This window comes from Hippocampus comes, unplaced genomic scaffold, assembly GCF_001891065.2.
Source record: "Hippocampus comes isolate QL1 unplaced genomic scaffold, H_comes_QL1_v1.1 scaffold124, whole genome shotgun sequence".
Taxonomy (NCBI): Eukaryota; Metazoa; Chordata; class Actinopteri; order Syngnathiformes; family Syngnathidae; genus Hippocampus; species Hippocampus comes.
Genome location: NW_017805075.1, coordinates 1,472,583 through 1,487,867, shown reverse-complemented (window position 1 = coordinate 1,487,867; position 15,285 = coordinate 1,472,583). Strand labels below are relative to the sequence as shown.

The following is a 15,285-nucleotide window of genomic DNA, read 5'->3' as shown; positions in this document are numbered from 1 at the left end:
CAGCATAAAAATACAAGAGGTCATTTTGTCTCTAAAAAAAGCCAAAGAACACTGTCCTTTTTATGTTTTTTTTTTTGTTCATTTTCTCATTACTATTTGCTATAAAATATCAGGAATCTAAATATTATTACTATTGATATTAGTATAGTCATTGATAAAAATTCACATGCCAGGCCTCATATATACTTTGTGTGTGTGCGTGTTTGTGTGCGTGCATGTGCGTGCATGTGTGTGTGTGTGCGTGTGTGTGTGTGTGTGTGTGTGTGTGTGTGTGTGTGTGTGTGTGTGTCTGTGCGCGTGTGTGAGAGCTCATGTTGCTTAGGGTTAGGGTATACAACTATCATCTACTGTTTCTATTTGGGGAAGGTTGTTGATTGTAGTTGTCTGTGGACGGTTAGCTACTGTGCAGGGAAAAATAATCCAGCATCTTCTGAAATTGTCTTTGCCGCTGCCGTGAGAGCTTCTTCGTAATCTCAGTGAAAATATTGCTTTCAACAAAATGGAAGAGAATAGGCATGGAGAGCAGAGCGAGCAGGGGTCTGGGGTCGTGAACCTGCAGCAGGGGTTCAGAATTCTGCATTTTCCACACCATTAGTTGTCTGATCCAGAGTCGTCTTCGTCCGCAGATCCCTTGAAGCAAGCCGACTCATAGTGCTTGTTCAGGTAGGACTTGAGCGCGAAGGTCTTATTGCAGCGCTTGCATCTGTAGTGCTTGAAGGCAGAGTGTGTTTGCATGTGGGCGCGGAGGTTTGAGCGATCAGCGAAGGCTTTGCCGCAGTGGGCGCAAGCGAAGGGCTTCTCCCCCGTGTGGGAACGCATGTGACCTTGGAGGAGCCACGGCCGGCTGAAGGCCTTGCTGCACACGTCGCACTTGTGCTTGAGGTCGTGGGTGAGGATGTGCATGGCCAACGCCGGCATGGACACGTACACTTTGCCACAGGTGGGACACTTGCGGGCCATTTTGCTGTCGAGGCTGCGGTGCGTTTGCTTGTGTCTGCTGAGGTTGGAGGAGGTCGCGTACGTCTTGCCGCACTCGTTGCAGGTGTGGCGAGCCGTGCCAGCAACTCCGCTCTCCTGCAGGGTGGCATTGACGCTGCTGCTTCTCGAGCCCCCCTCGCGACCCTCGCCATCTCCCTTTCTTCTCGAGCGCCCGTCGGAGATGAAGAAGGCATCCATGGTGTAACCCTCGTCCAGGGCCTCCGATTCGCCACTGTAGAAGCCGCTGGCAGTCATGCCTGACTGGGGGCTGTCAGGGTGCTTCAGGTCGGGGTCGCAGTACTCGCCCCCGCTGCTCACGTGGGTGTACAGCGGGTCCGACACCAGCTTGTGCTCCATCTTCTTCTCCCCCCGGTATACAGACGGCGTGATGTAATCCTGGATGTAGCCTGAGTCAAGAGACGCACAAAAAAAACAAAAGTGGGCCAGCAGTTGTGATGGATGAGGACATGCTAACCCGGCACTAATTACATGATCATATTGTTGGATGAAACAGTGAAAGAGCCGCACCGAGATAATTGCATTTCTTCCAGATCCCACAAGTTGTACACACAATAGCGCAATCATGCAGGAAAACCTGATGAGCTCAGCTGCGTTGAGGAAGCTGGCAACTTCCCGCTGAGGATAGCTTATTAAAAATCCCCCAGTTGTTGAGGGTGCGGACTTTTTAGATGAAGGTGATTTTATCTACGATTTTTTTTGTCTCTTTTTAGTTATCTAGTTGTGAAAAGACGGCCATAAGCTCTTGCTATCGGTAACCTAAAAACAACGTTCCATTTTCAATTGCCTGCACGGATGCACCTTGTGTCGGACTGGGTATCCTTTTCAAGGATCATCAAGTCTTCCTCGGGGTTAAACAGGGTTGAGATTGATGCAGCAAAGCAGAGGGGGGATGTTTCAATGCCTGAATGCAGTGAGAGATTTTCATTGGCATCATTCAACTCGCTTGTTTCCTTCCTGAAGCAGCTCTCGTGCCAAGAAGCTCAAAAGGCTTACTGGCAAACGAAAATGCATCCAAGAGAGTTCAATGCTTTCGGATGATGTGACTCTTTGGGGGGGGGGGGCGAAATATACCTCTCTCTTCTTGAGGTGGAATTTCTTCCCTGAGAAACATTCCAATGCAGTGTGTGTTGCTAGCAGGGGAAATTGGTGATTGATGGCTTTTTAATGGAACTCAAAGTTTTGAACGGATCAATAGTCAATGCTGTGTAGAAAAGTGCAATTGTTGCGAGAGGACAAAAGCAGCAGGAGCGATGATCGATGGAGCACAAAGATAGTGTGCTTGAGCACTGACAATGTGCGACAAACGTCGGTCTGTGGAGAGGGTCACTTGTTTGATGCAACCAGCATGCTCAAGTGTCTTGAAGAAAGCAGTCGGAAATCAGATCAAGTGCTCTCAGAGTACAATGTCGACGTTGCTCAGGAGTTCCACTACCCCTAATCCAAACGGCCACAGCCATGACACCCAAGCTCAGGCGAGCAGCAGGCCCATGCACAACTGCACACGCTCATGCTGCACACAGATGGTGTTTGTCTGCCGGGCAGTCACGTACAAATACTTTGTAATCATCATTGGCATTGAATAATGGTTCATTTTTTAATTTGTATTATTATTATAAATATAAAATATGCGTTGCCAACTCGAACGTTTAAGTACGTTACAATGCGAATGAAACGAGAGTCCTCAAATGATGTGAGTTATTAGTCTCTTTCTTTTCTATCAGAGTTGATTACTCGTTTCACTGACTCAAGGTCAGGTGTGGAGCTCATCCTTTTGGACCCACGCTGGCCGTATCAGCCTTTCCAGCCTCCTCGACTCATTCCTCAGATGCAAAGCAAGCATGTAATTAATGGACCTTCCCAGCCAGTCCTCTTTGTTGTCGACAGACACTCAAGTCAAATGTCTCCACAATAGGGCAAGAGAATCTCCTGGCGCAGCAGAAATGCTGGTGCCTGATCTTTGCTGCTAATTCATCTCTTCCCACTTTGTGGTCTTGACATTAAAAAAAAAAAAAAAAAAAAAAAAGCTTAAAGTAACAAAAGTGAAGGAATGGAATCTAAAGTACAAGCGTGGGAAGCTTCAAAATGACATTGAATGTACGTATTTAAACAGGAAAGTGTTTGTGGAGGTGGGGTGGGGGGAGACAATTCATCCTCCTTTTAAAAGTGCTCCTTCAGAAATTCCCTGAAATTGTCAGCGGCTGGGTTGAAAAACAGGCAGGCATTCTGGCAGCATGAAGCTGTGGGCTGTGATGCCTCCCTCGCTGTGAAGCTATCCTAACAATTCATAACAAAGACGCACATATGGTCCTCGAAAGAGGCCCACAAAATGGAAGCGGTGAGCGGAAAGCGGACTGTGAGAGTGAAGGTCGCCCTCTGCGCTGTGGAGTGCAGCTCAGGCTGTCCGAGCTGAGCGTTGGCCACGGAGCGGCGGTGAGCCTTTCTTCATGTTTACTGTACAAGCCGTGTCACGTGACAGACCTCGCCGTTGCCCCAAGCATTTTGGTCTCCTTTTTTCTCCTTGCCATCACCCCCCGCTTCCCTCCTGGCCACACTCTACAGCGTGTTGATGTCTCTTGCGGCAGCGATGGGCCTACATGGCTGAAACTCTAACCCCTGCTAGTTTTCAAATGCCCGGAAGGAAGAGAAAGATGCAGCGGAGTGATGGGGGTGGGGAGAATGTGCATGCTCCATTTGGAGGGGAAGAGGGGGGCAAGGGAGGATTGGACCGTGATGGGAAGTCAAGGACAATAACGGCGAAGGACAAATGTACTTGTCTCTCACGTTAATCAGTCTATTAGCTTGCATGATGACCAAATAAAATCAGTTTGTGCTCAGCATTCAGCCTCCACGGAGCTGTTGCAGTCATACAAACACACAAGCGATTAGACACACATTTTGCTCCCGGTTTACATTAGCCGCTCCGTGGCTGTGACCTGAATTGTGTCTGTCCTTCACTTGGAGTTAAAAGAAAAAAAAAACAAAAGTCCGGGAGCAGTGTGGGGGTTGGGTGCTTTGGGGGATTATTCGGGATATTGATGCAAATGCCAGCGAGCCGTTAATTTACACTCTACCGACATGTTATTGGCTGACTGGCTCACGCCGCACACGCAAAAACAAAGGAGGATGCCGTCAAGTGTGCCAATGTCAGGCATGCAGCAATCAGCAGTCTACACATCTTTGACAATGTCTTCAAGCGGGGCAAAGTGGAGGCATGTTAACTCACCATTCTCACTCAGACGGACGCCGAGGCTGGTCACCGAGTCCGTGATGGAGCGTGCGAAAGTGAACGAGTCGTCCAGGTGCTGGTGGTGATTGTTGGTGGCCGCATTGGATGAAGAGAAATCATCAATTTTGATCTTCTTCACCAAAAATGAGCGGGGCATGTTTCAGTGGATGATAACACAGAGCAGCGGAAAACGCATGAGCAAAAAAATAAAGCTTCTGAGGGAGCACACGAGCACGGCTAGCTTGAGGGTAATCCTTGTGATGGAGGCAGCGGCCAAAAATATGAGATGATTCCAAAAAAAATAACAAAAAAAAAAAAAAAAAAAAAAAGAAAACCAGTGGTAAAGCGCAATGCTGTGTGGTACCCTCTGGCTCCCCCAGCGTCCCCCAGAAAAAGTGACAAATGGATAAATAAAAGTGATCCTGTTCAGCACTGGATAGCTCCTGTGATGCAGCCGGGTTTAAAGTACCAGTGAAGAGGAGAAGAGAAGGAGACAGGCACAGAACAGGGAGCGAGAGAGAGAGAGAGAGAGAGAGAGAGAAAGAGAGACTGTCAGACTAGCTGAGATCAGCAATCACGCCAGCCTTTATATGGGGCACAGCCAGTGGAAGATCAGGTGGTGCTACGAAATGGAGCTGCTTAGCTTTAATCCATCAAATGTCCCCGGGGACACACATCAAATTACTAGTGGACCGTCTGTGCATTCACACACAGACAGAGGAGAAAGAACACAGTCAGACCCCCCGCTGCCCCCTCTTTTACCCCAGCCCCCAATCCCTTTGCTCTCCCCTCCCCTGCCTCTTTTACCCCACTTACGCTTCATGCTCAGAGCAGGAGTGAAAGGGGTGGGCAGACAATGAAGACGTGGATGCGAACACACTCAGGGTCCTGTCCCCCATTGTTTTCAGATGAAGTGGCACAGTTTATGTTTGCCGCCCTCATGCCACCTGCGTTACCTCAAACAGTCTCACAGGTTTGTGGCCCTCCGAGACACACGTGCCCACATGTTGAGGGAGGTTATCTCCGGTACAACCGGACACCTTCTACCCCCCGCCACCCCCACCCTCAAAGACGTTGTGGATTCCAGGGCTGTTCATGAGGCAGCGTCAGGGAGCAGTGGAGCAGCTGCACAGATCGGCTTCATCCACGTTGCCGCTGCACAGATGTGTGTCCTACCATGCGTGGCGGCGAATTATCTGATTAATTAATTACATCTTTTTTGATTAGAGTGAAATCTAGAATTAGATCCTTGCTCACGAAATTGGCCACACATCCGACCATCAGCCTATTTTGTCTTTGTGTGGACTTTTTTTTTAGCTTGTTGTGTGAGTGATTGATTATATTAGTTGTGGTGTTTTTCCTCCAAGCTCCACATTGATTCTCCTTTTAGAAGAGAGACATTCATTCATTCAGAATGAATGTGTCTGGAAAACAAGTGAAACAAATGATGCAACTGTTTGATCAACAGGAAACAACATGTTTAATTCTAAGTGTCTTGGAGCTTTAAATGCTGTAAACAAATATTGAGTACTCTCACTTATAATTACTCATGAGTACATAAATTCTCACATTTTTTTTCATGGTATCCCTCACAGTTGGATGATCAATTTGCGACTTCATCATGCAATAATCAATTTTGAAAAAAAAAAAAAAACCTTCCATTCTGTACACTTCAGAGCCTTTCCAAAATGTGTGCATTGATCAGGACACAACTGGTATGTTCATAATTGAAGCTGTATATTTGTTGTGTTCTGAGATTCATGAGAAAAAAAATAATAACAAACTACCATAAAAGGAATCGTATCACACCCTGTGTATCGAGATGCATCTTGAATCGTCTTTTTAGGGAGATACGCACACCCCAAACTCAGTATGATGGAGTGCAGTAGCACACTGCTGCAAATTTACACCCACAATACTGAGCAGAATAGCCAGGGCAAAGGTGTACAGTATCTATTGGATTCAATTTGGTCATGAAACGAAGTCACATTGGAGCCATTGAGTCAGGGCTCCAAAATTTTCACTTAACTGAAGTTACGTACATTGGAAAAAAGTAGCGGTGTGCCCTGTAAATCAACTTGCAAAGCAAATATTTCTTCTTGAGGTGACACAGTGGAGCACCTGGTTAGCACATATGCCTCACAGTACAGAGGTTGAGGGTTCGATTCCGGGCTGTGGCCTTCCTGTGTGGAGTTTGCATGTTCTCCCCGTGCCTGCGTGATTTTCTCGGGATACTCAGATTTCCTCCCACATTCCAAAACATGCCTGAAAGGTTTATTGATCACTCCAGATCAGGGGCGGCCAAAGTTTTTTTAACCGAAGAGCAACCAACCTCCCGCGATCTACCAGTTACCGGACATGCACCCGCAAATATGCACGCACACACGCATGCCATGATGCGCAACAGGGGTAAGTTGGGCTGAGGTCATTTAACGATTTGAAAACAAATAATAAGATCTTAAAAAGAACTCTAAAATGTATAGGGAGCCAATGAAGGGATGCCAGAGTATGAATTATGTGCTCCTTCTTACGAGTACAGTACCAGTCAAGAGGCGAGCAGCAACATTCTGGACCAACTGGTGCCGCGTAATGGAGGATTGACTGACTAGAAAGTAAAGTGCATTACACTAATCCAGCCGAGATGTGACAAAGGCATTAATTACTGTTTCAAAGCTGTTGAGAAAGTAGAGGCTTTACTTTAGTCAGCTAGCTAAGATGGAAGAAGTTGGATTTAACAACTACACCGATTTTCCGGTCCAATTTAAAATCACTGTCCAGTTTAAGACACAAGTTCAAGACTGTTGGCTAAAGACAAGGAGCCAGGGGGCCCAAGTCCGCAGGATGGGATGTACAAGGGGCACTGGGACCAAATACTATCACTTCTGAAATTTAGTGCCATCCAGGTCTTGATTTCCTCTTGACAGGTTAAAAGTGGCCTCAAAGAGAAAGCGTCTTTTTTGCTCAGTGTGACATAGATCTGACAGTCATCCACATAGCAGTGACAGGAAATACCATGTTTCCTTAAAATGGAACCCAAAGGGAGCAGATACAATGAGAACAGCAGAGGCCCCACAATTGAACCCTGTGGAACACCACATGACGGTGTGCCCATTTGTGACTCAGAGCAACCAAGGCTAACACAAAAACGTCTGGCAGCTAAATCGCACCGAAGCCACTCAAGGGTGCTACTGCCAATGCCTAGCAGGTGCTGCAAACAAGCCAACAGAACATCGGGATCCACTGTATCAAATGCAGCAGTTAAATTCAATCAAACCTTTCATTAAAACTGTATTACTGATAAATTTAGGAACTATGTGAGCTGTGGAACTAATGCCAGGATGTTCAACTGCAGAATGTGAAGTGTGAAGCAGAACCAAAAGTATTTAAGAAAATAGCACTGGTTGCACATGCTCATGTAAATGAAAAATGCACTCGCCTCGTCTCAAATTTTAGGGACAAAATGTGCTCATTTAGCGCACTGTGGAGCCTTGTGAGTGTCTACAAAGAAAACAAACTTTAAATTAATGCAACTTGAACAGCCGAAAACCACTGAATGAAGATGAACTCAATGCCATCAGTGATTAAGTGATACGTTGTTTTTGAAACCAGCTATTTTAGCTCTATCTGACATCCGAAGACATGTTGGAGCTGGACCATTGTCATATTTTTAGGAGGAAAATAGGGCTGTTCTGGAGCCGAACCCATGGCAAATTTTAAAGGTTGTGATCGTACACTTTTGCAACATGTGGGACCCCCTCGTAAACGAAATGTTGCATCTCAAGAGGTAATAAAGAATTTTCGTCTTCATGCAAGACCATTTGTTAAGTCCTCAGGTGCAACTGAATGATCCTTCAAGCTTGAGATGAAAGGTCCCATTACTACTCCCTTCTCCATGTTGATGTATTGCGCTCAAATGTCATTAAAGATGCCACAAATTTCTCTGGCCATTTAGGGGGTTATCTTCTCCGCCGCTCTGTATCAGCCTCACCACCAACAGCGACCCTGCGCCTCACAAGGTGACAGATCGCTGCAGTGGGGATTTATTATGCAATTGTAATTGTTCGTTATGTGTTCATGGCACTGTCACCGCATCCGGTTGCCAAGACAAGGACGAGAGAGGTCAGGGCAAGAGGGATTGTGTGGAAGAAGGATTTTGTGTGTGTGGATGAAAATGCTACAAATGTCCTCACTTCAGCACGACTTGTGCCTAATCGCAGCCTGTTGATGTTTGACTTGGTTTCATGGCTGCTTTAGCTTAGACATGCAGAGATACTGGTTGTTATCGGCACAGATACTGTACTCGGACCTGGCTCCTGTCATATACTTTACACTGTTCTATTCACACCTCCCTGATCGCGTGGTGTGCATCTTAGCAGACAGCAAACAGTTTTTCAAAAAGAGTCTACGTGTGCTCACATAAAGCTTTTTCTACTGATGTACACTCTAGAAGTAAACACACAATTGGTAAGAGAATTAAACACGTTTAACCAAAGGCATACTACGTTTTACAAATGCATACTTTCATCTTGGCCATTTTAATGCAAGCACTTAATGCAAAATGCCATAGGCGGGCTACAAATAGCATTGATATAAACGATATAATCCCATAAACCACTACATAAGCATTTGAACACAAATGGTGCAGAAAAATGTCGTCATTGTCCTGTGAAAAAGGCAATTTTCATAATTGAAAAAAAAATTATTTTAATGGGATGTCTGAAACATGGACATCCCATTCATTAATGTAAACATTTTTTGGATTTTTTTAAAATTTACATTTTTTATATATATATATGTATATATATATACACACTTGTAGTCATACATGATAATTTATCCATTAGGGCCTGAGCGCAGAGGTTCAAGGACTCAATTCAGATCACTTAGTTTTGTACTACAGTATTCCAGCAACGAAATTGCCTTATATTTTATGGTCTGCTCAGTAATAATGAGTACCGGGGACTCATTATTTTCAGGCTCTGTTCCCAAAGATGTCACTCTCTCACTGCTGTAATAGAAAAAAAAAATCAAATCAAATAAATACTAAAAATGATCTCCACAGTGTGAGATTTGAGAAGAACAAAAGCTAACTGAGAGAACATCTCTCAGTATATCAAGCAACATTCAAGTGGCTACCAATTGTTTCCACAACTCCGCCTCATCCAGACCGGTGTTCCAGTCCACTTATGGCCCCAAGACTGACGTGGTCACTGCCTCAGGACATTACCATACTAACCGACCCCCCTCAGGCCGGAGGGATGGTCTTCACTCACTCAGCCGCTCTGGTCAGATGATACAATCAGCCTCATTAACATCCTTTATGGTCCTCCAGGGCCGGGAAGCCGACCTGGCCGGCCGAATTAATGAAGTCAATCTACTCGATTTGTGCCTTCGCTCTGTTCCACAAGAGAGAATTACCTCTCCATGGGAATGTTTATTATCTTTTTACAGCGTGATGCCACTTTAATCACGTCAGTTCCGATGGCAACAGAATAGCTCAACAGAGTAAGGAACTTTCAGTGGATTTGCATTGCATTAAATCATGTGTCACACTTGGCTTGCTTCTATGAAGTCACTTGGTGAGAGAGGTGAAGAGAAGCTAAGAGTCCATTCGGCAGAGGCATCTATAATTCACCTCTCTCTTGCTTACTGGGTCACTTCTGTGAGTGTTATTTATTTATTTGTTTATTTCGGGCAGGTGCCGTCTTTGAAAAGGGGACGAGCTGCTTAAAAGCTGTAAAATGAAATATTAGTTCATTCCTGATGCAACAAGTATGCACCACCATAAACGTTTGGCACACATCTGGAGAAATTCTGCCACAGACCGTTTCACACGAGATGTTTTTTTTTTTTTGAATACATATACTTGGCTCACTGAAAGCAATATGTAACAATTTCCTGTGAGGTTCATGTACAACACGTAGCCTGAAAGGACCCAAACTGCCTCCCTCCCCAGTTATACTGCATGTAATGCTCTTTGGAAGATTGTTACGTGGGGCATCATTCATGCCCTATTTGGCTTATGTTTGCCTGTTGTCCTGTGTGCATCTCGGCACGTGTGCATTTGTTGTCCATGGGCAACTGTTCAGTAAATAGGGCAATTAAGTGTGAAAAGCAGAAACGAGCTTGCTGCTTCCTCTCTCTTTGGTGGCAGAGATAATTTATGCTAATAACATCTCGACCACTCAAGCTGGTCAAAAATGATAGCAGCTCCTTTTGGCCTCACAAGAATCTTTTCATCCCCTTGGAGGAAGGAGGGAGCAAAAAAAAAAAAAACAGGTCTCTCAACACCTTGCAAATACGACAGCTGTGCGGCAGTCAATGAAGCGCTCTCCCTTCTTCCTCTCGGCCTTTCATCTGCAGATGATCATCTTTCCTCCTTCACTCTGTGCATCGCTACTCGTTTGTTCTTCATTTAGCCTGTGGAATACTCCAAACCATTTTCCCCTTTGTTTCACAAGCCTGCATCATCATTTTTCCTTGAAGAGCTTACACTGGGCGTTTGTGGCATGCGTAAGTGTATTCCTGTAAATAGTATCCTTTGCATGAGAGATGCTTTTTAATTTCACTTAAACTCCAGCAGAGAACACTGTTCATGTGGCGCACATTCCTCCATCATAGAGTATATTACAAGTGGCAACCAGGGGCTTTGAGTGTGGGGAGCCATGCTGGCAGTTCAATGTATAATCCCAGTGAGAGTAGCAGCAATAAACCAGATGAAATCAGTGCTTACCCCTCTACCAGGCTCAGTGAGGAGCTCTCACTAAGAGTAAATATGCAAGCTTCCAGAGGGAAGATCATTTCTTCTGGTAAAACGACCCCAATCAGAATTCTTTGCAATGTTTGAAGAGAAATCACATTTTGTCATAGTTCAACTGAAGCCTTACACATAGTCTAAAGATCAGTGAAAATAAATCTTCCCTTTCTGACCAGTAACTTGTACCTCTAATTTGATTTTTCAGAAACCAGTTGCCAGCGATTTCTGTTTATACTTTGTCTGTTATACTTTTGTTGTTCTTTGAATAAATATTTTTGGATTGCCATTTATCTCAATCTGCATTTTTGGGATCCACTATCCACTTGGTCTTTGTTCCGACCTTGTCACTTCTAAATTGGAAGATGGTTCTTTGAATGCAATGGAAGATGATCATCTGATCCACGCTGAGCTGTTCTTTTGAAAATGAACCACAGAAGCGCACATTCGTGAAACTATTAGACCATTCTAGTCATCATCAACCTTGCTCTGATTTATTGAGTTATAATTATTCCAATAATCGGAGTCCAAATGAATTGGGTTAATTAATCACGAGCACATCTTCGACCTCACTAGTCCCTCAAATAAAATCACGTTATGTTTCCTCACCAAGGTCAGAGCAGTGTGTAATACACTGTCGTATCTCATTTGTACTTCCTTGCTAAGGAAGAGCAAATGCATATGAGAGATGATATCTGGATGTTTAAAATCAGACAACAAATAGACTGATTTGCATGTATGCAGCTTGGACTGTGCAGCCAGGCAGAAGGCTTCTTGGTAGAGCATGTTGCAGGCAAAATATGGAAAGCGTACAAGTGACTAAAACTCTTTTTTGTTGTTGTTGTTGCACCTTTTTGCAGCCAAGAGAAGCAGTGTCTGCCTCCACAAGACACAGCGCTCTATTGAATAAGAAAGCGCAATCTGCAAACAAACGTGTGTGTGCGCGTGTGTGTGTGTTTTCTAGTACATGTCAGCTGAAGGTGAGATCAATTTCCACAGGATTAGGCAGCCCGTAGGAAATGATTGCTTTTTCTCATACTTAGTAACCATTTTTCAATTTCCTGTGGTCTTTGTTACGCTCAACATTTTTGCAAATGAGCAAAACAGAGGCAAGCAGTGTTGCTGTTCCACCAACTTCACCTTGGGACCGTGTGTCATTTGCATTTATATTGAGAGCATACGTTTTTGGTTTATAATAGTCACCACTCTGGGGTGGGGGCAGGGAACCGGGGGACGCTGGCAGGCATTCTGCCTCTTGTTATGAAGCTCGTCCGTGCCCCTGAGCATCCCGGGGAGAAAGCTGGTGAATAATTACCGTGCCGTGCTGTGTTTTTAGACGTGAGCAGAAAAAGTCAAAAACAATGATGGCTGCGGGCCTTCTGTTTGTTCCTGAGCTGGACGCGACCAAATTCACCGAAGAGGATTTGAATCAAAGTCCTGTGGTGATTACACTCGGAGCCCGACTCCAATAAATCAACACATTCCACTCTTTGCACTTGCTGAGTGTGTAAGGGCTAACTATATTCAGGCAGAATCCTTGCAGATGGTCACATGACGAATGGCTGTATTGCCCCGTTATGGAGATTTGAATCATAATTGAGTGTCTCTACAGTGATGTGTGCACTTGGTATGACTCATAGTGTGTTTCTTGCTAGAGGACAGATGAGCTATGTTGCTTGCACTTCAATCTGCTGCTTCCATTAGACTCAGACGCTCTCTTCATGTCACTTCAAACGAGCAAAACTGACACACGGCATCTTTAGCTTCAATAACAGATATGTTCAAGCAACGGCAAATGCCATATCTGTACCAAAGCGATGATTTCCAGCTGTCTGACGTTGACTCACGTGAGCGAGAACATTTGCACACTGATGCATGTGCCGCATGCATGACCGCTTTTGTGTTGTGCTGGGCGATTTTCAAAGGGCATGCTTTTGTGCCGGCGCAGATGATGCAGCTGGCATAAGCATGACAATTGCTGGAAGCATGTCCACATTGGCACACTTACAGAAAGCCTTGGCTGCCGGGTCACACTTTATATAGGGTAGATAAAGGCTGTGTGCCCGTCTGCCGTCTCGCCCATCTGCAACTGCTGCAATGTGTTGACTTCAAAATGCAGCTCGACAGAAGTACGGATGCTTACGCTGCCAAGTCGCTTCCAATTGTTTATCTATCCTTGAAGGAGTTTTATCAGATGGCCAGCTCTGTTCTGGCCTGCTCTTTCCCCATGTGATCTAGACAAATCATTCTATTTCAGATGGAAAATCTGCGGCAAATACATCTTTAAAATAAGAGCACCATCTCTTTTGGGAAGGTTTTAAAAACAATGCTGACCGCACCGGCCATGCGCACGCATGCAATCTGAGTGGGCACTAGTGGGCAGTTGAGTTTAACGGCACAAAGCGCACAACAATGCAGAGGAAACGAGTCCAATATTTTGTCTTCCCACTGAATGGTGTCCTACTGAAAGTTGTTGTTTTATCAAAAATAAATAGTGCATTATCATTACGCCGTACAAAACTCTGACCATTAAAAGCCAAGCTCTTAAATGTCTCCCTTGCATGCAGCATTGTTGCAAGAAGGTACTGATGGCATTCTTGCCACGATCATTCACTTTTTTTTTTCTCTTTCAGCATGCAGTCAATAGGCTGAGTGTCCCTTCTCACATGGTTTCACTTTGGATTTTTCTCTACATGTAAACAAACTTAACCACGCGGAAAATGGAAAATTTGGACCGGATAAAATGAAGTGGAGACGCCACAGTCAGCAGGTTTGGTCTATACTGTAAGCGCAGCTAAAAAGGATGCAGCTCACAAGGGTTCTTCTTCCTGTGATTTGAGAGCTTATGAATGAACTGATTATTCTGTGCTTCTCATGCAAACCGATACTCAACAAGTCAGAAAATGCCATTGTTTTCCCCTTAATTGCATTTCTTCTATGATTACCTGACGAATTAAGTCGCAGTGACACCTGTCAAAACAGCGGATCACTTCTGTGAGTCCACTTCCCGGCAGGCTCATTTTGATGGGTTAAGTTGGTAATGACAACTCCCGAGTCTGTCCCCTCGGGCTGAAGGATAAGAGCGCCCTCGACGTCTCTTTTCTCCATCCGTCCCTATTAGAATAATGCATCAAAAAGACATTTTAATTTGAAGTTCATTTCCTCCTCAAGGCTCCGTAAATGTCTGCGAGTGCTCATGCCGCAACAGATAACTTCTCTTTTTGCAGCGGTGGCTTGTGTGATTTATTTATTTTTTTCCAAGTTTAGTTTTCTGCCCAAATGTTCTCACGTCATTTGAAACATGCTCACTCTGAACTGCATGTTGCAAATTGCATGTGATATGGCCACAAAAATGAAGCCAGTGAAGACCTGCAATTGTTGCCTTTGTTTCGACAAAGATGACTCATTGATTTGCACACACAATCCAAATTGCTTGGAGGTGTCAGCGCTCTGTGTGAGTCAGAGGAAACCTAATCATTCAGCAGTTATACTGCCGTGCACCCAGCGACCTCTTCTTCTGTCCCAGACACTGTGGCCATAATGTGCGTGAAATGAGCACTGGGACCTGCCAGGGGTGCCTGGAACATCGCCGGGCTCGGCACCTGCCTGCTCTCAGCTGTTCTTGCCACGCTTGGCCGCTTGCGGCTAATAAACAGACCTGTTCTTATCATTGGAACTCCATTAAAGGAGTTTGCAGTCACCTGAATCCTTCGCTGGGGCGACAGCAAATTACAAGGCAAATGTAATGTGCTTTTGCTATGTTGCCACACACCGAGATAGTGAATTACACCAAAGGTCCCACGTCATTACATGTCCCCGGGACGCTTGCAATGTTTTTATGATGACTACAGTGAAAACCAGGTCAATGCTCAGAGTGACACGCTCTTTGCCCCACTTCTATCTATCATGTTCACTTTCAGCGGGGGACAGCGGCGTGCAGCAGATCACTCTCCTCGCATGGCACCTGAAGTGTCTCATTGTGCATCTTCAGACAGCAAACAGCTCTTTGTGAGCCTCCCTGAAGGGACTGCAACTCACTTGATAGAACAATGAGCAAAACCATGAACGAAATGATGCTGAAACTCCACACAAGCAAGGCCGGAGCCGGAATCGAACCCTGCACCTCTACACTGTGAGGCGGACATGCTAACCAGTCGACCTCTGTGCCGCCTCTACTTTTTTGCTTATTTTTATTTCAAAGTTTGCTCGAACTGCAATCCACCGATGCAATTGTCAAATCATGAGATTCTCTAGTGCCAGAGAAGCATTTTAAATGCGAGCTACGGTAGTTATATATATATATATA

General features: G+C 45.0%; 1 protein-coding gene across 1 annotated transcript; it reads right to left on the bottom strand.

The window, feature by feature from the left end:
* Nucleotides 1–377: 377 nt before the first annotated feature.
* scrt2 (scratch family zinc finger 2) lies at nucleotides 378–4,977 on the bottom strand. The gene is made up of 2 exons (XM_019865250.1): nucleotides 4,223–4,977; nucleotides 378–1,385 (listed from the first exon to the last, which is right to left on the bottom strand). Exons 1-2 carry the CDS (start codon nucleotides 4,380–4,382, stop codon nucleotides 592–594), a joined length of 954 nt encoding a protein of 317 aa, XP_019720809.1. The 5' UTR covers nucleotides 4,383–4,977; the 3' UTR covers nucleotides 378–591.
* Nucleotides 4,978–15,285: the final 10,308 nt, after the last annotated feature.

Coding starts and splice junctions, on each gene's coding strand:
- scrt2 (XM_019865250.1), bottom strand. CDS start 4,382: ATGCCCCGCTCATTTTTGGTGAAGAAGATCAAAATTGATGATTTCTCT. Junction 1,386..4,222: donor CGTCCGTCTGAGTGAGAATG/GTGAGTTAACAT, acceptor CTCTTGACTCAG/GCTACATCCAGGATTACATC.